Raw genomic sequence first — 27,925 nt, forward strand, 5'->3', positions numbered from 1 at the left:
GCGGAGAAGGTCAGTCAGGGGGTGAAGAAGCTCGGCGCAGTGCGGAATAAAGCGCCGTGAAAAATTCACTAGGCCCAGGAACTAATGGAGCTTGTGTAGGGTAGTGGGTGCTGGAAAGTTCTTAACAGCCTGGACGTGAGAAGGCAATGGACGAATTCCCAGCGCCGAGATGTGGTGGCCCAAGAACTCGAGCTCAGAAGAGCCGAAAACACATTTCTGGGCATTGACGACTAGGCCAAACTCTTGGAGACATTGAAAGAGTTCCCGGAGGTGACGCTCGTGATCCTGTGGAGAACAACGAGGATGTCGTCGGTGTAGGCAAATACCGCCGGGAGTCCACGGGTCACTTCAGCAATGAATCTTTGGAAAGTTTGAGCTGCGTTGCGTAGCCCAAATGGCATGCGCACATACTCAAACAGTCCGAAAGGTGTAGTGATGGCCGTTTTTGGCCGGCTCAACAGGGATTTGGTGGTACGCCTTGACAAGGTCCACTTTACTAACGATCTTGCAGCTTTCCAGATGTCCAGTGAAGTCTTGGATGTGTGGAAGGGGATAGCGGTCGTGGACCGTGTGAGCCTTGAGAGCCTGATAGTCGCCACACGAACGCCAGTTCACCCGCACCAGATGGAGTGGTGAGGCCCAAGCGCTGGATGAAGGGCGAATAATACCCAGCTGGAGCATGTGGTCGAATTCCCGTTTTGCAATAGCCAGACGCTCACCGAAGAGGCGGCGCGGACGAACTGCGACAGAGGGACCACGCGTGACAATGTGGTGGGTTATACAGTGCTTGGGTGGCTGATGGAGATACAAGGCCTCGTGACCTCGGGAAAGTCTGCAAGGACTTGGGCGTACGGGCATGACGGAATCAGAGTTTGGATGCCAGTGGAAGCGACAGCCGATATAACGCCAGTTATGGAAAGGCGCGTCTTGCTGTCGATGAGACGATGGCGACACATGCTGACGTCCAGATCAAAATGCGTCAGGAATTCGGATCCGAGGATGGGTTGATGTACTTCAGCAGCGATGAAGACCCATCGAAATGAGTGCCGCAGGCCAATGTCCAGAGTGAGGGATCGGAGACCATATGTTGCGATGGAGGGTAAGTTGTCGCACGCAGAATATGTCCATGTGACTTGGAAGCACTGTCGGCCTTGGAGGACGGCAGTACGCTGACTTCGGCACCAGTGTTGACGAGGAAGCGCAGGCCAGAAATGCGGTCCGTGACGACGAAAAGGCGGCCAGGTTGAAGAGCGAGGTCACACGCCGCCGTCAGTGATCTCGCTCCGCGTTTCCCGACCAGTTGCATGGCGGAGTGCACTGGCGGGCGCGGTGCTGGAAAGTTCGGTGATACCAGCAGAGACGCGGACTGCAAGGACTGGACGAGTGCAGACCGCTCGGCGAAGACTAACGGCGGCGAGGTTTTGAGAAGAAACCGTGCTGGGCATGAGAGGATGTCCGAAGGGCATCGATAGAAGCGGCCAGCTGATCGATCCGGGCCTCTAACCATGAAATGACGGCGGTCTCCGGTGGAGAAGAGAGGGCAGCGACAAAAGGAGAAGTCGCGTCGTGGACTCGATGAGTGAGCTGGGCGAGGCGGTCAAGGGTAAAATCCCCCGCAGCAGCCAAGATGAGGCGGGTGGACTGCGGCAAGCGTTGAAGGAAGAGCTGCCTCAACAGTGCGCCATTCGAGTCGGCGTTGCTTTCGCCCAGGAGCTGCCGCATGCTAGTGAGTAGCTGGGAGGGGCGGCGGTCTCCAAGCTCTTCGTAGGTGAGCAGCTGCTGGAGTCGTACACTCTCGGACGCCGTGGTGCGGTCCAGAAGGCCCTGCTTTAGTCGCTGTTTCGAGGCATCGCCCAAGGGTCCAGCGATAATGTCCGCTACCTCTTGAGCCACTTCAGGAGGCAGGTTGAAAAGTAAATGACGAAACCGAGATGCCTCCGAGGTGATGTGGTGCAGATGGAAGATGGCTTCCACTTGGGCGAACCAGATCTGCGGACACTTGGGCCAGAATGTTGGTAGGCGGAGCTGGAGAGCTGCGACATCCCGTTGGCGCAAGGTAGCATCAGGCGGAAAGTTGCCTGAGGGCGGTAGGTTGCTGGGGTCTGTCATTTCTTAGGCCGGAGTCACCACTGTTGCGAATTTACAGGGTCGCAGCGGAGCACCAGATCAAGATGACCATCGTGGCAGGCTTCTCATTCTGAACAGCACGTGCCGTGCTTGCGCTCAGAGCTCGCACTGGACATCTTTATTTACCTCTAATACGGGCTGGTAACGCTGATCTCAGCGCCTCCACTTTATAGCGTTGGCGGGCGCTATAATGCCTCGTGGTTTCTCCTTGGCTCAAGGTCAAACACGCACGCACGGCAAAGAAGCTACGAAGGGGAGTAGTAAAAGTAAAAACCTTCCCTATTACAGCAGTGCCATTTCATCATCTAAAGACACACCTCAAAGCACAAAATCTGATTTTGTCTGGAGCACTCTTCCCCACGGGGCTTTGCGTGTGCACGAGGCAAAAGATACGAGCCAGCTGTTAGTCACATGCTAGCTTTCTTGAAAGCCAGTAACTGAGGCTGCATAAATCGTACCTTGATGCAAACATCGCAGTTGGCTGTTTTTTAAGATGATCTACAACTTTTTAATTGATGCTTTGTTCCTCAAGCAAATAATTAAAAAGTTAACTAATTGGTCTTTATAAATAACTAGCTTTAACAAATTAGAGCAATAGTGCAAATTATGGCAGGTGTTTCTTAGTAGCTCTCATTTACCATCAACGAGGTGATAGAAAAATGCTCTGAATATAATAAGCCCTTATAAATAGCATTCATTGATTATGAAAAAGCATTTGACTCAGCAGAAACCTCGGCGGTGATGCAGGCATTGCGAAATCAGGGGGTAGACGAGCCGTACATGAAAGTCCTGGAAGATATATATACTGGCTGCACAGCAACCATAGTTCTGCATAAAGAAAGTAACAAAATTCCCATAAAGAAAGGTGTTGGGCAAGGAGACATGATCTCCCCAGTACTATGCACAGCTTGTTAAAGGAAGTATTCAGGGACTTGGAATGGGAGTAGTTAGGGATAAGGGTAGATGGAGAATACCTCAGTAATCTGCGATTTTCTGATGACATTGCATTGCTAAGTAACTTAGGAGATGAACTGCAAAGAATGATTGGTGACCTAGACAGGAAAAGTAGAAAGGTAGGCTTGAAAATCAGTATGCAGAAGACTAAGGTAATGTTCAACAGCCTCGGGAAGGAACAGCAGTTTACGGTAGGTAGAGAAGCACTGGAAGTAGTAGGCGAATATGTCTACTTAGGACAAGTAGTAACTGCAGATCCGGACCATGAAAAGGAAATAACAAGAATAAGATTGGGATGGAGCGCATTTGGCAAGCACTCTCAGATTATGACTAGCAGCTTACCGGTATCGCTCAAAAGGAAAGCATACAACAGTTGCATCTTACCTGTACTCACCTATGGGGCTGAAATGTGGAGGCTAACCAAGAGGGTTCTACTTAAGTTGAGGACAAGCAGGGGGCTATGGAACGAAAAATGGTAGGGGTAACATTAAGAGATAGGAAGCGTGCAGAGTGGGTCAGAGAAATAACTCAAGTTACTGACATTCTAGTGGAAATCAAGAAGAAGAAATGGGCATGGGCAAGACATGTAGTGCGAAGAGAGGATAACTGATGGTCGCTTTGGGTAACAAACTGGATTCGAAGGAAAGGAAAGCGTAGCAGGGGGTGGCAGAAAATTAGGTGGGCTGATGAGGTTAAGAAGTTCGCAGGGGTCAAGTGGATGCAGCTAGCACAGAACCGGGTTAGAAATATGGGAGAGGCCTTCGCCCTGCAGTGGGTATAGTCAGGCTGATGATGAGGATGACTTTCCCTTGGATAGAACACTCCGTGCTTTTTAGAGGCTGGGGTTTATTTAGGTGGGACACCTGGTATATGCGGTGTTGGCCAGAGATAGCTAAGTACTACTGGCTAGTGGCACTAACCCAGAGATTTCTTCACAATGTGTGCCTACCACACCTTGGTGCTCCGTTATGCAGGTGCTGAAATGAAGAGGCAAATGCTTTATTTTGCTATCTCTTCTAAAATGTGGCCTGCACTTTGTATCTTGTAAATTTTTTGCAATTTACATTGCTAGAATTTCATTTTCTTAAGCTGTTTTGTCTGCCTATTTCACTAATTGTTTGATCAGTGTTATCATAGCAAATATGCTTTTTCGAGGAATCTAGTTTGCATGACTATGCTTTGCCCTTAAGAGTGAAGTGGGATTATGGAGACCTAAGGTTTCAATTCACAGTTGACATCATTTTAGTAAGATCTACTTTCACAGCACCATACCTGATGCAGTTTTCTTCGCAATCAGAACATTGCAGTTGATATTATGCCTTTACTTTGTGCTGTTAATTCCTAAAAGTTCTGCTTGGTGCCTTTCACGCTACATCATAACGACGGCTTTGTCATCGAGGGCCTATGTTGAAGGATTGTCACATTAAAGAAATACTGACATGCTGGAGTAGCGGCACTCGTCAAAAATTGGCTTAACTGGGCAGCAGCTTAGCTGATGCTTTTTAATCTCCCTGCACTCGCACTTCAGTGCGGCCTTCCTAGCATGGACTTTATTAAAGACGACAGTTTCGAAAGGTCTGCCCCTCCATGCACTGTTGCTAGTGCTGCTCTCGTCTCATCTCACGCCTCTGTCTTCCTGCACCATCATTTGACTTATTGTTCATCCTCGAAAATAGCTTGGTCTTGTATATGCCAATGTTGAGCTTTCCTAGTGTGCCGCAAGGTGTTGAATCACCTGTAGCATTGTGGGACAGCAGCTGCTACGAAATCCACACACACGCTGGTTTTACGGTTTGTTGTTTTGTTCCTCCGACCATCCACCAACGGAAATTTGGTTGTGTTCACTCTTGCCAAGCACTCTCGCTTCCGAATTGCAGCCATTTGCCTGGGTGATGAACAGATTAAGTCGCAAAGTTAGGAGCTGCATGGCAAGGCCTAACAGCAATAAATGACTCGTGCCGCTCATGTCAGGAAGAACATCTCTCATGAGCCTGGCACAGTGCCGATAGTGATGGGCAAAAGCGATAAAGGGAAAGTTGCTGCGCTCAAGTTTTTTGTTTTGCTTTTCTCTTTCTACTCCCCATCAGTGACAGCATGCCTCTATTTTTACTCTATACTTCTTCCTTTCTTTCTTCTATTGCTGCTCACCTCCATTCTCTTATCTTTCTTTCCTTGTCGCCTCAAATGCCGGCCTTGGACATGCTTCATCCGGCTGCAGCTCAGGTGTGCTTGTATGATGGCTCACATCATAAAAATATGGCATAAAAATATGGCATAAAAATATGGCGGAAGGCACTCTTGCTGCTGATATCAGTTTGATGCTACCCATTGTTCCATTCAAGTGTGTTTACAGCGAAATGAAAGGCGCAATAGTTGTTTGCAAGTTTTTCCGGAAATGTTGAGTGGCTTCATTTTTATAAACCAGTGTTATTTCTGTGTTTGGGCCATGATTGATGATGAGGCTGCAACATGCTGAGGAACATGCCGTTTAACCACCTGGCTCTCGAACAGACGCTTAGCGTCTTTGTGCACAGTTCACTATGTAGAATACCAAGCAATGGCAAATACCTGTCGCAGTCAGGTAGCGGCATGCAGAAATGAAAACATGCTTTGGAAAAGCACAGGACATTTTGTGAGGATGAGAAATTATGCTAGCTCTGCTTTTGTTTTTGGCTTTATGTAAATCTTGTAATAGCTTTACTACACAAGCATAGTTTGGGTATGCCAGTATTTTCTAGCAAATGGCTGTGGTATTTTTAATATATTCAACTGTCCATAATTAAGTTTCTGATTGGAGCGACTTTCCGTAAATGTTTGAGGAAGGGATGTCAGGTTTGAAAGGCCCAACTAGTTCTCATTTTTTTTTTCATCAAAGTGCTTCATAGGCTGCTGTGGCAGTGTGGATGTAAAACTGACAGAGGCATCATGTAGTGGCAATAAAAGCATTTCACAGCTTTCGGGGGTTTCCCAATTTTGAACCATGGCCTTAGTTCTTGAGATGTTTATTTTTCTATGCACTTTTTGTTTTGCGGCAACAAAATTTAAGCTGGTTTATTTTATTAGCATGGCCTTAACGTTGGCATTGCAGACCAGCTATCAAAGCAGTTCTCAAAAAACAGTTGATTTTCACAGATTATATTATTGGCATTGATATTAGCATTCCTGGCTGTGAAGGAATATTTCGAACCATGCCAAGTTGTACACAATGCTACCCTTATCACAGAGCTTGTCTAGTTCTAAACGGTAGAGGTTTTTTGGCAGAGATCTGCTTTTAGATTGGCACAAACTGCTTGGTTTTAGATTGGCACAAACTGCTTGGCAGTCATCCCTAACCCTTTCAAAGTTATGCAACATTTTTCAAATGGGTTGTCAAGGGTGGAGGACACTTTGAACAGTCAATCCTATCAGCATCAGTCTGGCCTGTCAGCTCGTGGATTGGTACTGAAATGTTGTGACCGCTGATGTCTTCTTTGCTATCTAACATGGATGTTCATTCAATGCGATTGTAGTATGCAGTGCGAGCAAAAACAGGGACGAGGCAGACAGCATCACAAGAGACTTTTTCTTTCTTGTTTCTGGTTTTATTTAAGTTCATGTTGTCGTCTGCCTCATTTCTATTGTACAGCATATTAAAGTCTTGTTTCACACCATGGTAACTTGATGCTACAGCTCTCTGACCAGTACATGTGCAGTTTCATGGTAAACACAGCGATAGTGCTGCGATAAATTTCTCCATCTCATTGGCTGCAATCTTCATTATGTTGTTTGGGTTGCTGTACTGGCAGGACTATTAGCACAGTCGTTACGAAAAAAAAAAAAAAAATCTTCAAAAGTATAGCTGCAGAAGCCTCACAGGTGATCGACGCAATGGCACAGCCTTGCATTCAGGCATAGCTTTTATTAGCTTCCTATCTTTCAAAAAGCAGAGAGGAACGTTTATTTCCTTGCTTCAAACTGGGCTTACAATAAGCATCTCAGAGGTGGTGACGCGCAAGAGCGTCTCGCTCCTAACAATGTATATAAGGTACTGCTCGGATGCTGGTGTAACGCAAGATGCACACCTTACTATTCTACCAAACCATTTATCAGTCATTGAAGAAAGGTTGAGGTAGGTGCTTCAGGTGCTGTCCTGTTTGCTGTAGTTGCCAGGTGAACCTGAAGAAAAATTGCCAGAAAAATCCATCTACTCATGAAATTTGGGGGAAAGTAAAGCTTTATGTCAACTCGTTATTATGTAACAAAGAAAAAAATTCCCAGCATAAACTGAAGCTGTATTGTACGATTGATTGCTGGGGCCATCACTGCAATCAGGAGGCACAACAGTGCCACAGCAATGACAGTGAAGTTACTAAAGTCAGTGGCTGTCCCTGTTTTATTCATAGCTTCTAGCACTGGTGGGGCAATTCTGCTCCTTGGTGGTTGTCGAATGAAAGTTTGTGAAAATGCAGGGACACAGGGCACAACAAAGCTGTCATATTGAGGGGGTCTGGCAAACTGCGTAGAGGTAATTTTGGCCACAAAATTAGTCAGTTTGTAAACAAGTTAATGTAAAGACAGAAACATAGTAGAAGTAGTAGAAAAATAATAGAAAAAAACTGCTTCAAGAAAGCTGATAGTGTACCCAGCACCAGATATCTTACCTCTCACAGAATCAGGCAGGCAGACTCAGTACTTTTTGGAAAATTAACAGTACGCACAAGACGGAGACAAAAAAGATGACGCTACAAGCTCTGGCTAAGCATTTATTCACAAAACGCAGAAATGTATACTCAAAGATAAACAAAACAACATAAAAGTCACTGCAATCACGCAGGCGCGTCCAGGTACGAAAACGCTTGTAGTGTCATTCTACTTGTCCCTGTCTTGTGTGCACTGTTAATTTTCCAAGATGCTTTACCAACTAGCTCGAATATCAGTTTGACTCAGTACTGTCAAGCTCACTTATAATGGCCACAGTTATAACGAACGCTAGCTCATTATAAACAGGGGTGATGCTACCGTCAAAATATGTACTATTAGGGCAATGTCAGTCCATTTCAGATACAACCAACTATGGCCACACCACTCTTGTTAACAGAAGGCAAGGAGATATGTACTATTAGGGCAATGTCAGTCCATTTCAGACACAACCAACTATGGCCACACCACTCTTGTTAACAGAAGGCAAGGAGATGCCGTAAATTTGCTCCTACAGCTGAAACACTCACACTTCTAAAAAGCGCAGATGCTGCAGATTGTCTCTCGGTCTGCATGGCAGTGCCCCAGAAAGAACACAGGGATCCAAGAGCACACTAAAAGGCACTGCATTGAAACTGCAGCTGAGCATGCACCGATGGCCTATGAGATGCATCTGTGCAGGCTGGCCATGGTATCTAAAATAGAAGTGCGGGGGGGGGGGGGGGGGGGGAATAATTCAGGCAGTGTTGGAAGCAGAGCTACTGCACACAGTCAGGGATGTACCAGAGGGGAGTGATTTAAGAAATATCAGTTCCCGGCTGGCCCTGTTGGTCACATAGTAGGCTTTGTATGCCTAGTCTGTTCTCCACATTTTGTGCTGCTACCGTGTGCTGACAGTGCGCAGACAACAGTGCAGCTCATGTAGTTTGTCTGCGTGTGTGCTATGCTAGCTTATTTACTATATGGACCTAGGAATGACAGATGATGCTTGGGATTTCTGACAACACTTCGATGCACAGCTGGTCGGATGTCTTCTGGCATGACAATTTTACTAGCACTGACGTTGCAGAGATGTGCTCTTTGTATTAAGTATGAGTACTGCCGACTGCCAGGAATCTGATTTGGGAAGGCTACCTGTGAATGCTTCAGTCGCATCCCTTAAGCAGATTTTTGGTAGCAAAGGCCTTGGCCAGAAGAACACGACCATGCTGGAAAGCTTGTGGAGCACCACGATAGAGTCTGCTTTGAAGAAGTAGGGGTACATTGCTTGCTCCATTTCAGAGAAATGAATGGCACTTTGTTAGACTTGATATTTTTGGCTGTAATATGGGAATTTCATTCACAACAAACTCTGATACAGTGAATGCAATTTACAGGACCATCAGGTATATATATATATATATATATATATATATATATATATATATATATATATATATATATATATATATAAGTGGGCTCAACTGCGTATATATACTGGCAGTTCAGGAAGCAAAAGTGCATATCTCTGCTTGGTATATTGTGCTCAACGGAAAATGGAATTACACGCAGGGCCAATTTGGTTAAGCGAAGAAGACATACGGCAGTGCTGGAAACAGAAAGCATTGTGTGAGCTTTTTCTTCGGTGTTCAATATCTCAAATATTATGGTTGACAAGGTGCCTGTGTCCTATGCGATGTCAGCGCACGTTAAAGAATCTCAGGTGGTTGAAATTTCTGAAGCCCCCCCCACTACGGCGTCTTTCATAGCCTGAATTGCTTTGGGACATTAAACCCCACCCCCACAAACCAAACCAGTTCCATTGTAGAAGGTTATATGCCTATAGTAGGATGCAACTAAAGAAAAAGCAGTGGCTGACTATGAGATATGGTACGCAATGTGTGTATTGCTCCGTTGAACAGTAAATGATTGATATTTGACTGCACCAAACAAGTTGGAGGCAATAAAGTTCTTGGACTTTGGTATGATGCTTAGCATTTTATTTAAATAACAAGAAAAGCTTTAACAGTGGACTACTTTCTGTTGCGGAGGAAATGTGTGTGGCGGTTACGGGAGCGATTCTATGCCAAAGAGTATAACCTCCTTGGTGTATGCTGATGAGCCATAGTGAGATTGCAAAGCAACTAGGTATGAAAATAGGCAGTGGGAAATGTTGGCATAAAGGGCAGGGCAGTTCGGAAGTGAAGAATTGCAGCGGAATCTGTACAGATATAGCCGTGCAGGTTTGATGAGTGTATTCAGTTGTATCTGTCAAAGCCTCCAGCTCAGAAAGGTTAGGGTGAGGATCTGGATAGAGCTTACAGTCAAGGTGGGCAGCATTGTAGTACTCTTTGATGGTGATGCGAAGAGTCAGTCTCGACCCACCCTCCGAGCACCTGGGCTAGGAAATGAATAGCGCCCTGTTCATGGGTCAGCTGGTTAGCCAACTCATTGCCGTCAATTCCCGAGTGTCCAGGGATTCATCTGAGGAAGACGAGGCAGGGCTGCTGCGAAGCAAGTGCTGCCTCGAGCTCCATGGGCAGATGTGCAGTTTTTAGATTGAATAGCATGGATAGCTGCCTGGGAGTCAGTGCGGATGATATACTGAGGCACAGGTGGGAGATATTCAATCAATTTAGTGTCAGTTTCTGAATCCTGCACGTACCCTAGGCAATGGCGTACATTGGGTCACTCGCGAAATTTGGGCATTTTTGTGTGCAGGGCTTAGTAACCTCTTGAAGTTTTCTTTCTGGTTTGCTGTTGAATTCCTGGAGTGGATGAGAATGAGTCGGGCACTTTATTGTATTTTGATCGTAGTTTCAATAAATGCTTAGATGTTGCATCCCGGCTGCCATTTTGGCTTTTATCTGAAGTTCAAGCAGTAGCATTCCTTCCCTTGTGACGTACTGGGATTTTGCCTCAATATAAGCCGGTTCAGAGAGGAATGGTCTGTAAGTTGGGTGGGTCTGTTTTGATTGCAGTCGTTGTATTGTGTAGCGTGTCCCTGTCTATTTCCATTGGTTGCTGTGGGGAAACCATTGAAAGGGAAGTTTTGGAGCCTGGATGTTATGGGGGTTAATTCTCGCAAGAATGCGCCACGGGGGGGCTATACGCTACAGTCGCCTTCTAGCCCCGATGTGCCAGCCCTAGCAGACGGAGCTGTGACCCCCCAACTTGTGGTGCGAGAAGTCGCCACTGCAGCGGGTTCGGGCCAGAGGGAACAAACGTCGAGTTACGTACTCGAACAGAGTTTATTGTGCTCGACTACACGGCAAGACAATACCAATCAAGAACAACTACCGTGTAGCGAGCGAACGCTGCGTACAGGGGTGAAATAAAAACCACCTAATGGGGAAGCACGTGCAGAAGGTGAGAAAAAGTCTGCTCACCTGGTGCGGCTTCGTGCTCATATCCCATTGCGATACGTGCGTACGCTGGGTGGGCGATTCTCGGTGACGGCGGTGGTTTCCTCGGCAGAAATCACGAACCGCGTGCGTGCGAGCTCAACCGCCAAAGGCTCCGAGCCAGCCGCGACAGACGCGCTGCTCGACCCGGACATAGGAAAGGAGGTCTCCGGGTTACGCCGGCAGGGAAGAGGGAAGCCCGCGGCAGCATTGCTGGAGGCGGCGGGGGGGGGGGGGGGGGGGTGGCCAGCGTGCCCTCTTCTCCGCCAACCTCTTCAAGAGCACGCGTATTCATGCATTTAATTACGCGCAGCCCTTTATAATGGGGCAGGGGATTATGAATCCCCACAATGTGTAGTGCGGTGCCTTGGTCTTAACTGTTGGCCTCAGTCGTGTTGGTCAGGCTTGGGTTGAAGAGAGACCTCTATACTTAAATTTGAAGCTATTCGAATTTGTACGGTGGGGTTTTTTATAGGTAAAACAGACCAGATTGTGCCCATAGTCTTCAGTTGGATTTGGTTGTCCTGCAGGCTGGACATTTCTGGTCAGTTGGGTTGGAGCAGATCAGCATGTCTGTTTCCGACGGCCCCACACTTGGTACATGCAACTGTTTTCCTTGTAGAATTTTATGGTGTGGCTTAATTGCTGGTAGTAAAAGGTCGTGAGAGGGATTTTGTGGCATTCGAAAGTTGGGATTACCACCTTTGACTTGCCAAGTCTCCACGGATGCCTAGAATACCTGTATCCGGGGTTTAGAGTGCATCTTTGATTTCGTCAGCCTTAGCTTCTAAGAGAGGATTGATGACTTTTTGACAAGTCGCATCCTGCACCTTGATATAAGTCTGAATCAAGTAGGAAGTATTGCTGAGCTTCATAGTTTGTGCGTTATGTACTTTGTTGAGCATGATTTTGTCTTTGGCTTCTGCCACTGTTATGTTTTGCTCGCAGATAGGCCATATGCTGATTGTCTGCGTGCGGAGGTCAAATCCAGCAGCTCTATGTACTGCGTGGCTGAGAGTGCTGCCTTACTTATATTTGCTGAGATCCAGAGTGTCTTTTGGCTCGATTATACTAATACTGTCCACTTCAGCGAGGTGTGATGGTGTGATTTCTTGGCGTGCAGCTGCATGCATTCGTCTTGGTTGTCACGGGCTTCTGATGCCTGCCCTTTTGGTTGGCTGAGGCAGCTGCCTTTACTGCGTGCTTGTTTCTGTGTTTCAACTTGCTTCCGGATAAGAGTTTCTGCAAATGGACTAAATTTAGGCTCTTCCCCTTGAGTTATGATGCGGTCTGAATACTCTGGGGTCGTACCATGTAGCCATATAACCATCACCATGTTGCTTTCACTGGCGTCAGGGCAGTGCATGTTGCTGAGACGCATTCACAAGGCTGGTTCACAAGTAGGCTCAGCGATGAGCGGCAGCGACACAGCGAAAAATTTCCAATGCGTCGCACTGGCTGCTCAAGCCGTCACCTAGCTGTCCACATAGTCGTTTGTTGCTGCAAGTGATTTCAAACGGTTGAGTTCGCTCAATCGCTTGCACGTGAACCAGCTTTTAGGCCTTGTACAGTCGAAACCCGCGATAGCGAAATCTTGAGAATACGAAATTCTCGCCGCAACGAAATATTTCCGAGATCCCGGCAAATGCCCATAGGGGCCAATGTATTTCGTATCTCTCGGTAACGAAACATTTTTGTACCGCAATCCCACGATAACGAAATTTGCTGCAGTGTCGGTCCGCATACTGTCTCCCATATTATGAATAACAGCGTCAAAAAAGCACTCAAATTGAGCAAACTGCAATAGCGCGCTTGCGTGGCTACAGCGAGAGCATTGGCGCCTGACAACCTTGCAGCCGGAACAACTTTAAAAACTTTAGCCACCTTGAGCCGGTGCTAGCCACCATACCGGCGCAGCGCGTGTCCTCTGTGATCGGTTCCGAGTGGTTGTTTATCTCGGAGGCTATGTTCAGGGCTATGTTGTGCAGTGCCACAATCGCTGGCCAACGCATGGGGTGCACTTTGTGCTGTCGACACCTATGTTGTTCCAGATGGCCTCAGTGTCGATAATTTCGTTCGCACTGATGACGACGTAGTTGTCCATGAAGAAATGACCGATGAGGCTATCATCAGCAGCGTGTGCGAAATTGACGACACCGAGGACCAAGGTCCACAACATGGAGAGACGGCAAACCTGAACCCGAGGAATGTGTTGGACGCCTTTGACACGATCCGGTCGTTCTTAGGCGCACATGACGACGACGTGGCAATGGATCACTTCTTGCAGTGTGAGAATAGAACCATGAAGTTGCTGCAAGGCAAGGCTCGGCAAACTAAGCTGACTGACTTTTGGCAATAAATTTTCTTTTTGCGGGCTGTTTTCTATCTTTTCTGTCTCATTTTCGCGGCAACGAAATTCTCGCGAAAGCGAATTTTTTTGCTGTCCCCGGCGATTTCGTTATTGCGGGTTTCAACTGTAATTGGAGGAAGGGGTGAGGATGAAGGAGAAAAGACAGGTTTAAAAGATGGGCACTGGAACTGCAGCTGGGCGCGTCAACTCTCACAGTGAAGGTGGACGCTACCGTGTCAACTTGGAAAAGATGAGGTACTGGTCACGGAGCTTTCCACGCAACTTGTCTCAGTGATTCAGTGGTTATGAGGTTTCAGCTACTGAGCCCGATAACGCGTGGTGGTCAAATCCCTGCTGCGGCTGCGGACATTTTGAAGGAATTGAAACACGAAAGCGGCCTGCTCTATGGTCCGGGTCTGCGGTTACTACTTGTCCCAAGTAGACATATTCGCCTACTACTTCCAGTGCTTCGCTACCTAACGTAAACTGCTGTTCCCTCTTGAGGCTGTTGAACATTACCTTAGTCTTCTGCATACTGATTTTTAAGCCTACCTTTCTATTTTTCCTGTCTAGGTCATCAATCATTATTTGCAGTTTATCCCCCGAGTTACTTAGCAATGCAATGTCATCAGAAAATCGCAGATTACTGAGGTATCCTCCATCTACCCTTATTCCTAACTGCTTCCATTCCAAGTCTCTGAATACTTCTGAGCAAGCTGTGAATAGTACTGGGGAGATTGTGTCTCCTTGCCTAACACCTTTCTTTATGGGAATTTTGTCATTTTCTTTATGCAGAATTATGGTTGCTGTGCAGCCACTATATATATCTTCCAGCACTTTCACGTACGACTTGTCTACCCCCTGATTTCGCATTGCCTGCATCACCGCTGAGGTTTCAACTGAGTCAAATGCTTTTTCATAATCAATGAATGCTATGTATAAAGGCTGGTTATATTCTAAGCATTTTTCTATCACCTGGTTGATGGTATGGATATGATCAATAGCATAGTACTGTTTCCGAAAACCTGCTTGATCCTTTGCTTGATTGCAGTCTAAGGTTGCCCTGATTCTATTAGCAATTACCTTAGTAAATACCTTATACTTAACAGACAGTAAGCTGATTGGTCTGTAATTTTTAAGGTCCTTAGAGTCCCCTTTCTTATGAATGAGGATAATGTTTGCATTCTTCCATGGTTCCGGTACCTGTAGATGACACCAGGCACTGCGTAAACAGGGTGGCCAGTTTTTCAGCACAATATCCCCCCCCCCCATCCTTTAACAAATCTGTAGTTACCTGATCCTCTCCCGGTGATTTCATTATTTTCACAGTTTCTAATGCCTTCTTGACCTCGTCCTCCATCACTGGTGGAATGTCTGGTTGTTTTTCCCTACTGCCAATCTCGTTATACTCATGACTACTTTGGCTACTGTAGAGATCTTTATAGAACTCGGCTACTTTGACTATCTTGTCTATATTCGTGATGACGTTGCCCGCCTTGTCCCTTATCGCATACACCTGGTTTTTGCCTATGCCCAATTTCGTTTCTACCGCTTTAAGGCTTCCCCCGTTCTTCACAACATGCTCAATTTTCTCCATGTTATACTTCCTTATATCGGCCACCTTGCACTTATTGATTAGCTTTGATATCTCGGCCAATTCTATCTGGTCTGTTGGATTGGAAGCTTTCATACTCTGGCGTTTCTTAATGAAATCTTTCATCTCCTTAGACAGCTTACCGGTATCCTCTCTAACTATCCTACCGCCTACAACGCACTCAGTAATGATTATTGTTCATTGCTTCTAGAGTAATGTCGCCATCCTCGGTTATAGCTGAATATCTATTCTGTAGCGAGATTCTGAACTCTTCTGCCCTTCCTCTCACCGCTAATTCATTGATGGGTTTCTTTCTTACTAATCTGTTGCGTTCCTTCTTTAGATTTAGGCTAATTCGGGACCTCACCATCCTGTTGTCACTAAAGCCCCTCAATAAACTAAAAGTAGCGCCATCTCCTCTCTCCTCCTCCGGCGGCGCCGCTCCTCCTCTCGCATTTCGACCGTAACTCCACCTACGGGGTGCGCGCCTAGCGCGCGCTCTCCGGAGCAGGCGGCCGTGCGCCGGTAAAAGCGCTGGCGCCGGGTCTCACCAGAGCATATCAACTCGCATTTTGTCGCAATGTGTTCAGGCTAAAATATTACTCACTGCTGAAACATAATTACCGAATGTTGACAGGGATTTCCCGCCAGAATAGTTTCAGCTGTGAGTGTCTTACACCACATGTACGCGATTTCGGCGTTGGTTCAACTTGCCGTCATCTCCGTGTGTCCGTAGTTCGTCACCCTTGGCCAAACTCAGCGGCATGCTTTAAAAAATTTGTAACTAGGCGGCGGACAGGAACAATTTAGCAACGTCTGTGTATGGTTTCTTTGCAGCGTTTACTGGTTTGCGAGCTGCTGGTAAACTTGAGAAGTCGGGCAGTGTTGTCTTCCATGTATTTTCAACTTCAGCTGCAGATAATAATTAACTAGGCTGCAGAAGCTGCAATCTGTGTGGTGTCTTCGCAGCTTTGACTGACTTGTGAGCTACCGGTAAACTTGGGAAGGGTGGTAGCAGTTATTTTTTAATATTTTGCGCTGAGACGGTGCCGTTTTCAGCTGTCATGGTGTGTCACCATACGTACACAGTTTCGGCGTCGGTTGAACTCTCCTTCACCTCCTTGAGTCCGTCAGCCATTGATAAAAGTGCGCAACATGCTTGAAAAAAATTTAACTAGGCGACGGAAGCTGCAGTCTGCATGGTTTCTTTGCAGGTTTGAATGAACTGTAAGTTACCGTTAAACCTGAGAAGCGTGGTAGCAGCTTTTTTTTAATATTTTGCGCTGAAACGGTTACCTGTCAGTGTGTGACACCATTCGTACGCGATGTCTGCGTTGGTTGAACTCGTCTTCACCTCCGTGCTTCTATCAGCCGCCGGCCAAAGTGCGCAACATGCTTAAAAAAAATAAAAAATTAACTAACCGGCCGAGGAGAACAATTTAGCAGCAGTCCGCATGGTAGCAAAACACACGGCGATACGTGCCGCGCCGCGCGCCGCCCGCACCGCTGGAAAGGAGGAAGCTGCACGCCCAGCAAAAAAAAAGCGCGTACAAGCACGTGACGGCGCTCGGCCAATGAGAGGGTCGAACGACGAAGGAGAGCGCCGGAGAGGAGGCGGGCGGCAACCTTCACATGTTGGCACTACTTTTAGTTTATTGAGGGGCTTTAGTTGTCACTGCATTGCACTTTCCCGATTGCCTCTACATCTTGAATAATGGCGGGGGTTGAACACACTATGAAGTCAATTTCATTTTTAGTCTCCCCGTTAGAACTTTTCCATGTCCATTTCCGGTTCTTCCGTTTGCTGAAGAAGGTATTCATGATTCTTAAGTTATTGCGCTCTGCAAGCTCAACTAGTAATTCCCCCCTGCTGTTCCTAGAACCAATGCCATAGTCACCTACTGCCTGGTCTCCTGCCTGCTTTGAAGTCGCCTATTAGTACAGTATACTGCGTCTTTCCTTTTCGCATTGCCGATTCTACATCTTCTTAGAAGCTTTCAACTGCCTGGTCATCATAGCTACATGTGGGTGCATAGGCCTGTACAACCTTCAGTTTATACCGCTTATTAAGCCTGATCACGATGCCTGCCACCCTCTCATTAATGCTATAGAATTCATCTATATTACCCGCTATGTACTTATTGACAAGGAAACCTACTCCTAGTTCTCGCCTCTCTGGTAAACCTCGATAACACAGTACATGCCCATTCTTCAGTACAGTATATGCCTCATTCGGCCTCCTAAGCCCTATGACATCCCATTTCATACCCTCTAGTTCCTCTAACAGTACTGCTAAACTAGCTTCACTAGCTAGGGTTCTAATGTTAAACGTTGCCAGGGTCAGTTTCCAATGGCGGCCTGTCCAGCGGAGCCAGAAATTCTTAGCACCCCCTGCTGCGTCACAAGTCTGACCGCCGCCGTGGTCAGTTGTTCCGCAGCCGCTGGTGACTGAGGCTTAAGCTGTTACCAAAAAAAAAAAAAAATAAAATCTGTATCTTGGTTACAAGTGTAGAAGTTCCACCACCTTTTAATCAGTCACAATTGTTTGTTTTTAGGTATAATAGAGCAGCTAGCTCCATCAGTGAGACTGGGGAAATTTTACTTTCGATTTTGTACTGTTTTAATTCTTGTGCAGGGTTTTCGGTTTGTTACTAGCCCTTTGCTCATGCCCTAAAGAGAGGGCTAGTTTACTGGCTGCTTCAGAAAATGTTGCACATTTTAATATAAAACTGTCGGCTTGTGAAGATAACTGCTACCATTTAAAGTATAACATAACAGGTGGACGCTGGACCGAGAGTTCAGTACTGAAATGTAGTTCGGAAGTTTTATTAGCTGCACAGACACACATTTTACTTACATTTATAAAACCAGTTTGGCAGCTCTTGAGCAGGATTCATGGATGCGCCCTATGGAGCTGATTGCTCATATATAGTGGCAACCATAACTTTTGCAGGCGTCATCAGCAAGCCGCCGTGCACTACACTTGCATCCTGGAGGACCGAAAGCTGTGATGCTTCGTGAATTGGTGCTGGCAGGGTGGTGCAAACGACATGAACCAAATAAACCTAGCGGGCTCAGTTTTATGAGCTTAATATAGGTCTCTTCACTTCAACTGTAAGGTGGTGTCAAAAGTTTTGAGACAAGTTTTCTGACACACCAGCAGAGGTCAGCTTAAGGCTTCATTTGCAGTCACGGGAAGCACTGACCTTCACAAAAGTCAGTGTGTCAACAGACATCTTCCTATGTACCGTCTGTGCCAAAAGCCCGAGTAGCTCCGTCAGCTGCCGGAGCAAGCTTGAGACCGAGCTGCGGGCTCTGCACACTGGTGGTGGCCCTTGCTTGCCGGCTACAAGCATAAACTGGGTGACGTGAGCCTACATTTTTACTCTCTTTCTTTGGATGTAGGTAAGCAGGTAGCAAGGGCAGTATGCTATTTAGTGCCTTTGTAGCTGAACAAGGGGGCAGACTTCGGCTTGCTAGTTTACACTCGTGACTAAGGAGCTGGGGCCAGCACTGGAGAGCACAGTGCTTCTGTTCAGCTTCATGCTTCCTGCAGGAGCTGACATGACTTCCCGGTCACTTTTGGCAAAGGCGGTACATTAGGAGCTGTGCAACTGTTGCTGTTCTGACCACTAGTGTTGCTTCATTTGCGCATTTATCATGAACAGCATGTCGGAATAAATATCGGGCACGAAATTTTGCGGGAAGCTGGGAAATTTGCCGCAGACGCGTTTGGTATGATTTGGAGATTTTATGGCATGCTGCAGTAGATCGTGCAAGATGTTTGCAGGAACATGTGTGGCTGAAAAGTCGCAGGACATCATTGTAAAATGACAAGATGTCAGGAGGACGTTCGACAAGCTTAAATGTCGAAGCCATTTGACAACCTATGCACAAAGATCATAAAACAATACAGAGCATTGTTGCCATTGTCTACGTATCGTATGTAACAGTCCAAACAGTCCTCGTGTGATTTGAACATACATTGTATTTTGCTAAGTTAGACCTCCGGCTGCTGATCCATGGTAAGAAGGAACACTGCATTGAAGTCTGCCAAGAACTTTCTCGGCTTGCCGGTGGTAATCGGTCGTTTACATCGAGGCTCATTACTTGCTGATGAAAATTGAGTTTACATGTGTGGCTTTGAGAGGAAGCAACAGTATTTACAGTGCAAGAGCCCATGACCTCCATAGCTGAAAAGGGTGAGGCAGGTCCACAGCTGTATCAAGTGCATGTTTATTCCCATTTTTCGACATTTACGGCATTGCGCATTGAGGATTCATCTCTCGGGGTCTCTCGGGGCAGATGCCATGCTTTAAGGCTCTGAGGATCGTCATTTGGTGAAACCAACTTGATTTGTGGCACACGCAAAACATTACGCTCTCTACAGTGCATCGCCCAAAACTCCCTTGTCACTTCAGCACCAACCTCGTTTAACTTTGCAGACTTCACTCTTTTCCCAAAGATGAAGATCCAGCTCTAGGGTCATAATTTTGATACCACTTTGGAGATGCAGTGCAAATTGCAGAAGGTGTTCGACACGCTTCAAGAGAAGTCTTTGAGGGCAAGTTCCAGCAGTGGCGGGAAAGTTGTGAGCACCGTATGCTTTGCAAGGGGACTGTTTTGAAGGTGACTGTGTGCTAACGTAGATAAATGAAGGCCTTATTGAGGGAAAAGTGACACTTGTCTGTAGCGAACTTCAAAGCCACTTGTTTGTAGGGCACCCTTAGCATTTGCTTGTTGTTAGGCAGCATACTTGGCATGCTAAGTCTCAGCCTTTTATCATGGGCACAACAAAGCAATATCACTCAAATGAACAAGGAAAGCTTCAGCACTTTTTCTTGTAGGACTGAAATTCCTCGGAGATAGAAACTAGTAGTCAATCTTCTTCCATTATAATGTGATTTAAATTTAAATTGGGTTCCTTTATTGTGTTCCAGTCATTATGCCTAATATCATGATCCCCAGCAGTGCGCTGCATGCTTTCAGTGTTTGCACGTTTTTTCTCTGGTTCCAGGGTGAGTTTTGGAGATGTGAGAGTTTTCAACAGTTTACAGTCTCCTGTTGTATGCTGTAATGGGATTTCATGCTGCATTGACATTTTTGGGCAGCGGCTAAGTGCACATATGAGCATCTTGAAAAAATACAAGCGCAAATTTTGTGGCACGGACACAAGAAAACACAAGCATATCCTTCATTGCCATTTTTCAGTAACAGGAATTTTGAAGAGGTAGCATTTTTCTTGTTCAAGAGTTACTCGGGAAGCATGAGCATTTGGCTCGTCAATTATGAACATTGATTTATGTACTTGCCAATGAAATTGGGTAATAATATGTTGTTGCTTTTTCTTGCACTTGGTAGCTGCGTGTAAGAACAGCACAAAGATCAGCTAGTGTATTAGCTATTCTTCACTTGCAATCAACGACTGTAGAAATGTTTAGCTTCGAATGAGGAGTTGTGGCTTCAGACTTAGCAGTATCAATATCAACCACTGCTGCAGTTGGCTTGCAGTTTGGTTCTCTGTGTATCTATTCATTTTTAAACAGTTGTGTAAAACCACCAACTTGTTCTTGCATTTAGCTGATAATCTATCATGTCATGCACTTCATCTAGGAACTGAGCACTAAAAAAATGAGCATGCTAAGAGCTTCAGAATGTTTAAATTTTAACTTGAATTTAGTGTAAATATCTTCGGACAGCCATCTTTAATTTGGTTTATTGCTTTGATTGAAAGTTTGTTTATATATAAAGCCATTCAGCCTCCCAGCATATAAGCAATTGCCAAATGTCAAATGTGTGCTGTTAGGTTGGAAGGAAATGCTTGGAGGTGAAAGCAAGTGTACTTCGCATTATTTTTCAATTTATTGATGTAGCACTCCTTCTGTACAATGTATTATGCAATTGTTCTTTTCTTTTTACAACCAGATTGTACTACAGAAAGGGTGGCAGCTGTCACGAATTCAAATGGTTGTAATGGGATGTCTTGCAAAAATTGTGACTTTTCGGAAAATGCTTCTACTGCTGCTCTCTTGAAGCAGTCACTTTTCCCCTCCACACCTTTAAAGGGGCACCGTGACGTTCGCCAGACCACTAATTCTAGCCGGCCGCTATAGTTCTTCACACCTTCCCGATGCCCCAAAGCCCAATTATAACGGCGAAATTGTGGCACGTAATATTTTAATCCGCTTCAATAATCAGTGTTTTGGCACCGATGTGAGCACACGACGGCGAAGTTCGTTAATGGATATCACGTTTCCTTCTCTGGGGCGGTGCTTCGCTGATTGGGCATGCACTTTAGATTTTACATTCGAATGTTCTTCAAGTTATTGTGCAGAAACTAAATAAATGGTGTTTTAATTCCACGTCTGTTCGTGGAGTGCTTGTAAAGATGGGGTCTGTAAACTCGGATAAATGCGGTGTTGTCAACAAGCGCAATGGAGCGTCTGCTTGCTGTGATGATGGTAATGGTGGCTTTGCTCTTCGTAGCGGGTCGCCGCTGCCTTCTGGCACGGCGGAGGCAAAAATTAAAAAAAGAAAAAAAGTCCGCCAATATGCTGTTCAGACTCTACGGTCACAAGCACAAAGGTCACTCCCACAGGCTCCTCAAATCCCAAGGCAGCTGATAGCGTTCGGATCTCGGAGGTTGGCAAAATCGCTGGACAAGCCAAAATCATGTGGTTGATCGTTTCTGCTGATGTCCTACAGATGGCACTAGTTGTGTCGAAATCGCTTGTGAAGCATGTTCGCTTCCCTACCCTGTACAAGTCAGGCAGTAAAGGTTAGGCTTCGCCTTAGCTCATATATGCCATTCTCCCGTCTTTGCCTTTCGCACTCATTCTCGAACTTTCACACAAGTAGCGCTCGAGTGATCCGTGACAGCAGCAGTGATAGACGCCGGCGAAACATCAAAACGGCGACGCAGATTTGCTGACTGTCGGGTCCACCTCGTCGACACCCCGGCAATTGGGTTGGAAAACATTTATTATCAGTATTGAACCGTGAACAATATGTGGGCACTGCACTTAAATAGCAAAGATGGTTTGGAGCAGCATTTGGTGGGCTAGGCTAACTTTGAGCAGACCAAGGGAGCAGACGAAGAAGCCGGTCCTCATAACTGTGTGTTGCAGCGTCGTTACCATGGTAACGATGCTGCCAAAAAGTGCGGCTGCAGGTTGGGTTGGACAGGCAACCATGGTGAATAGCTTTTGATACGTTAGCAGAAAGCTGCATTTCTGATATGTTCCGCCTGAGTCGAGCGCTGGGCGAGCGAAATGAGATAGGGGCTCCCTCTCGCACCAGCTCATTCACGCTGTTTTTTCTCTCTTGTATTTAGAATTTTATAAAACGAATAATTCTCATTTTCGTGCGCCGATTTTTGTAATTCATTTTTTACTGACATCGGCACGGTGCAAAGAACCTAGAAATTGGCTGAAATTAACTGCCTTACGCACATCACTGTGCCCCTTTAATGTTGATTTTGAAAATTCGCTGGTGTACTGTGAAGATCACCGATCACCAGGATTATTGCCTAGTAGGGGCAGATAGGTGACTTTGGCACTTGGTCTGCAGTTAAAAGTAGATGAACAAGCTGAAGATGCTGCAATAGACAGAGCACATGTGTTTTTCTGATTACCAGCCTGTGTTAAACACAGCAAGAGCAATGTACTGATGGACAGATGGTTTGTGCAGGGCTCCCTAAATGGAACAGGCCAGAGTCGGTACCTGCTGAGCGACCAAAGCACCAGGCTCCAAGCAAAAGCAGCCAGACAGCTGAGGAGAAGCTTCAGGATGAGAAGAAGCTTGAAGCTCTACTTAGGAGTGATGTGAGTGTTGCTCTTTTGTTACCTTAATACAGCATCAGCTTATGCATGTTGAAATGTTTCTGCATCCAAAAGGCATCATTTTGAAAGTAGTGCCGTAGACATACGAGAAGCCAGTGATTTTTGAAATAAAGAAATCATGGTAAAATGTTTATTTTTCTATAATGAAGATATTGACCTGGCAGAAAGCAAAAGAAAAATTAGTAAAGCATTGCTTACATCATGCGAAAGCTATGGGTTTGGATCCCGCCCTTGGCATTGGTTGTCTGTTCTTGCTCTTTCTGCTAAAATACCTTCCATGCAAAAAGTGATTGCACTACCGATTTCCCACTTCAGTCAGCACCACCATGTTAAAAAAAAAAAAAAGTATTAATAATTTTTGTACTCTTTCCTTTTAGTGATCTTACTCTCTTTCCCTTGTGTGTTAGTACTGTGGATAGTGGTAAACAGTACAATGCAAGTATGGCTTTGGGTTGGTGTAAACAGCTCAGAGACTTGGTTATGCAGCGATCAAGTCCTATCACAAACCGATCAATTAGCCCCATTCCCATTGGCCAAAGCTGACTGGAGTCTTATGTTGTATATTTGTTCCATGGGTGGCTGTGGTTTATGTCATGGCCGAGGTATAAGTAACGACGTGCGTGCGCCTAATGATGAGGGCCAAATGTGACCATTTTTTTTTTGTAATCACCTTGGGCCAGTCTGTGTCACTTATAATTAACAGTGGCAGTGGTGTGTGGAGCGATGTGACCGTGGTGGTTGTGCCAGTGTGAGCAATGTGAAGTAGGGCATGCGCTGTGAGATGAATTTGCCTCTAAAATGAAGAGGGGGGAGTGGGGGGGAGGGGGGGGGGGAGACATTCGGAAAGGTGTGCTGTTAGTGCGGCAGTAGGTGCTGTGTACTGTGAACTTCTTTGCTACCGGAGGCTCTTTCAAGACGCTGGTGAATTGCAAAATTGTGATTGGTTCTTGTTTTTCTTGTTTTAAAGCTAAAGCCTTACTTGGCTAGTGAAAGCTCGTTAATTCACAACTCGTTAATTCGAAATTTTGGATAATTCGAAATAGTCATCGTGGTCCGGTCCGCTGTGCATAGAAGTCTATGCGTGTAACAGCTCGTTAATTCACTCAAAAATTGGTGCCGCCACCCATAATTCGAACTGCGCGCCGCCAAGCGGCGCTGTTAAAAACCATCGTTGGAAGCTTTCACGGCAGAACGATAGATGGCACAACCATCGGGGCGCCGCTAGGGTGCTGGAACAAGTACTAAACAGTCTTTCCTGCCGCGACTCCTTCGAGGAACGACGTTTTAGTGTTATCGACCACGGTTTCGTGTTGCATTTCGTGAGCCCTCGTTTTGCACGCCGCTTGTTGTGAGCTTGTGTCCGCGAGATGTGTTCGCGTGGGAAATACTGTGCCAAGACGGTGAAGGAGAAAGTGGCTATTTTACGCGAGGTGGATGAATGGAAGGCCAGCAAAGTGGAAATCGTGAAAAAGCACGGGATTCCACCAAGCACGTTGTCGACGTACGTCCGAAATAGGAAGGCCATCGAGGATGCCTATGAAGCCGAAGATTTTGCCAGCAACAGAAAAAGGCTTCGGTTAGCCAAGTATCCGGAAATTGAGATCGCTGTGATCACGTGGGTGAAAGAAATGAGAAGCGCTGACATTCCACTGAGCGGCCCAATTATCATGGCGAAGGCGGCCGATTTCGCCCTGCGCTTGAATGTGGAAGATTTTGTCGCCTCCGAAGGATGGTTTCACCGCTTTAGAGACAGACATAATCTTGTCTTCCGGGTGTTGTCTGGAGAAGCCAAAGAAGTGGATGCAGAAACTTGTGCCACGTGGCGAAGCGGTGCTCTGCAGCAGTACTTAGAAAGCTACTCGGCACATGATATATTCAATGCTGATGAGACGGCTTTGTTTTATAAGCTCCAGCCCGACAGAACAGTAACATTTAAAGGGGACAGCTGCGCTGGCGGCAAGCGAAGCAAAGAGCGGATTACTGTTCTGGTCGCCGCTAATATGACCGGGACGGAGAAGGTCCCTCTTTTTGTTGTCGGCAAGGCACATAAGCCTAGATGTTTCAAGAACATTAGGACGCTGCCGACGGAATACTCTGCCAACAGCAAGGCGTGGATGATGGGCGAATTGTTTAAAAAATGGCTCTTGAAATTCGATCGGAGGATGGAGCTAGGGAAGCGTCAAGTTCTCCTCATTGTGGATAACTGCTCGGCACACAAAGTCGACGCCGAGCTGAAAGCCACAAGGCTCGTCTTTTTGCCCGCCAACACGACTGCGGCCTTGCAGCCGATGGATCAGGGGGTGATCAGAAACATCAAATGTTTCTATAGGCGCCACATGATCGAGCGCATGACTTTGTGCACTGGAAACCAGAAGACCAGCACCATCACATTGCTCACAGCAATGCACATGTTGGTGCGTGCATGGGAGCAGGTCACGCCGCCCACAATTGCAAACTGCTTCCACCACTGTGGCTTTGCTGCCGGAAGTATGAAAGAAAGTGGCGACGATGGGAGTCCGGAGCCTCTGCCTGCGGCTGTGCGTGCTGTGCTGCAGGACGTCAGTTTTGATGATTACGTTGGAGTAGACAGCGATGCAGCAATATGCGGTGCCCTAAGTGATGAGGACATTGTCGCTGAAATTGTTGGGGAGCAGTCTGTCCCAGAAGAGGCAGAAGACGAGGACGACGACGAGGAGCAAGAGCCCGTGCGTCCATCCGCGGCAGAAGTTATGGGAGCGCTGAATGTCGCGCGCCTTTTCTTCAGCTTTGAAGAGGAGGAAGAAGACTCCCTGCGTCGCATTCGCATGCTAGAAGACCGAGTGAGTACGGTAGCCCTCAGAGAGAAGAAGCAGAAGATGATAACAGACTTTTTTGCTAAATAAATGTTTTTCGTGCCCTCCGGGCATCAAACGCCTTCATTTTTGCTCACTTTCATTAGTTCGAATTTTGGTTAATTCGAACTGGCCTGGCGGCCCCGTGGAATTTGAATTAACGAGCTTTTACTATTCGCAAATACTGTTCGCAAAACATGGAAGCAAAATGTGATGCTACCGTCAAAATATGTACTATTAGGGCAATGTCAGTCCATTTCAGATACAACCAACTATGGCCACACCACTCTTGTTAACAGAAGGCAAGGAGATATGTACTATTAGGGCAATGTCAGTCCATTTCAGACACAACCAACTATGGCCACACCACTCTTGTTAACAGAAGGCAAGGAGATGCCGTAAATTTGCTCCTACAGCTGAAACACTCACACTTCTAAAAAGCGCAGATGCTGCAGATTGTCTCTCGGTCTGCATGGCAGTGCCCCAGAAAGAACACAGGGATCCAAGAGCACACTAAAAGGCACTGCATTGAAACTGCAGCTGAGCATGCACCGATGGCCTATGAGATGCATCTGTGCAGGCTGGCCATGGTATCTAAAATAGAAGTGCGCGGGGGGGGGGGGGGGGGGGAATAATTCAGGCAGTGTTGGAAGCAGAGCTACTGCACACAGTCAGGGATGTACCAGAGGGGAGTGATTTAAGAAATATCAGTTCCCGGCTGGCCCTGTTGGTCACATAGTAGGCTTTGTATGCCTAGTCTGTTCTCCACATTTTGTGCTGCTACCGTGTGCTGACAGTGCGCAGACAACAGTGCAGCTCATGTAGTTTGTCTGCGTGTGTGCTATGCTAGCTTATTTACTATATGGACCTAGGAATGACAGATGATGCTTGGGATTTCTGACAACACTTCGATGCACAGCTGGTCGGATGTCTTCTGGCATGACAATTTTACTAGCACTGACGTTGCAGAGATGTGCTCTTTGTATTAAGTATGAGTACTGCCGACTGCCAGGAATCTGATTTGGGAAGGCTACCTGTGAATGCTTCAGTCGCATCCCTTAAGCAGATTTTTGGTAGCAAAGGCCTTGGCCAGAAGAACACGACCATGCTGGAAAGCTTGTGGAGCACCACGATAGAGTCTGCTTTGAAGAAGTAGGGGTACATTGCTTGCTCCATTTCAGAGAAATGAATGGCACTTTGTTAGACTTGATATTTTTGGCTGTAATATGGGAATTTCATTCACAACAAACTCTGATACAGTGAATGCAATTTACAGGACCATCAGGTATATATATATATATAAGTGGGCTCAACTGCGTATATATACTGGCAGTTCAGGAAGCAAAAGTGCATATCTCTGCTTGGTATATTGTGCTCAACGGAAAATGGAATTACACGCAGGGCCAATTTGGTTAAGCGAAGAAGACATACGGCAGTGCTGGAAACAGAAAGCATTGTGTGAGCTTTTTCTTCGGTGTTCAATATCTCAAATATTATGGTTGACAAGGTGCCTGTTGATGATTACGTTGGAGTAGACAGCGATGCAGCAATATGCGGTGCCCTAAGTGATGAGGACATTGTCGCTGAAATTGTTGGGGAGCAGTCTGTCCCAGAAGAGGCAGAAGACGAGGACGACGACGAGGAGCAAGAGCCCGTGCGTCCATCCGCGGCAGAAGTTATGGGAGCGCTGAATGTCGCGCGCCTTTTCTTCAGCTTTGAAGAGGAGGAAGAAGACTCCCTGCTTCGCATTCGCATGCTAGAAGACCGAGTGAGTACGGTAGCCCTCAGAGAGAAGAAGCAGAAGATGATAACAGACTTTTTTGCTAAATAAATGTTTTTCGTGCCCTCCGGGCATCAAACGCCTTCATTTTTGCTCACTTTCATTAGTTCGAATTTTGGTTAATTCGAACTGGCCTGGCGGCCCCGTGGAATTTGAATTAACGAGCTTTTACTATTCGCAAATACTGTTCGCAAAACATGGAAGCAAAATGTGGAAGCAAATTAAGCAAAATGTAACGTGTGATATGACAGCACATTAAGGTCAGGCTGGTATTCATGAATGTGTATGCATTGACAAGTGGTATATTAATGTCATGTAAGTCATTATAGTTTAGTCATGAATCATAGTCTCTTGTCATGAGTCAGTCAGGTCAGACACCCAATGTGCA

The 27,925-nt window shown here is 46.3% G+C and overlaps 1 protein-coding gene across 3 annotated transcripts in view; it reads left to right on the forward strand.

Annotated features, from left to right (window-relative positions):
* Positions 1-27,925, forward strand: part of LOC146203086 (DNA-directed RNA polymerase III subunit RPC4-like) — a 113,358-nt gene that overhangs the window by 66,086 nt on the left and 19,347 nt on the right. For all 3 annotated transcript variants that reach the window (XM_084588511.1, XM_084588510.1, XM_084588512.1), the window contains exon 5: positions 22,775-22,908. In XM_084588511.1, coding sequence (XP_084444637.1) covers positions 22,775-22,908 — 134 coding nt within the window. The remainder of the gene's footprint in view (positions 1-22,774; positions 22,909-27,925) is intronic.

This window comes from Amblyomma maculatum, chromosome 1, assembly GCF_055883805.1.
Source record: "Amblyomma maculatum isolate TAMU_Amacu chromosome 1, ASM5588380v1, whole genome shotgun sequence".
In the NCBI taxonomy this organism is placed as follows: Eukaryota; Metazoa; Arthropoda; class Arachnida; order Ixodida; family Ixodidae; genus Amblyomma; species Amblyomma maculatum.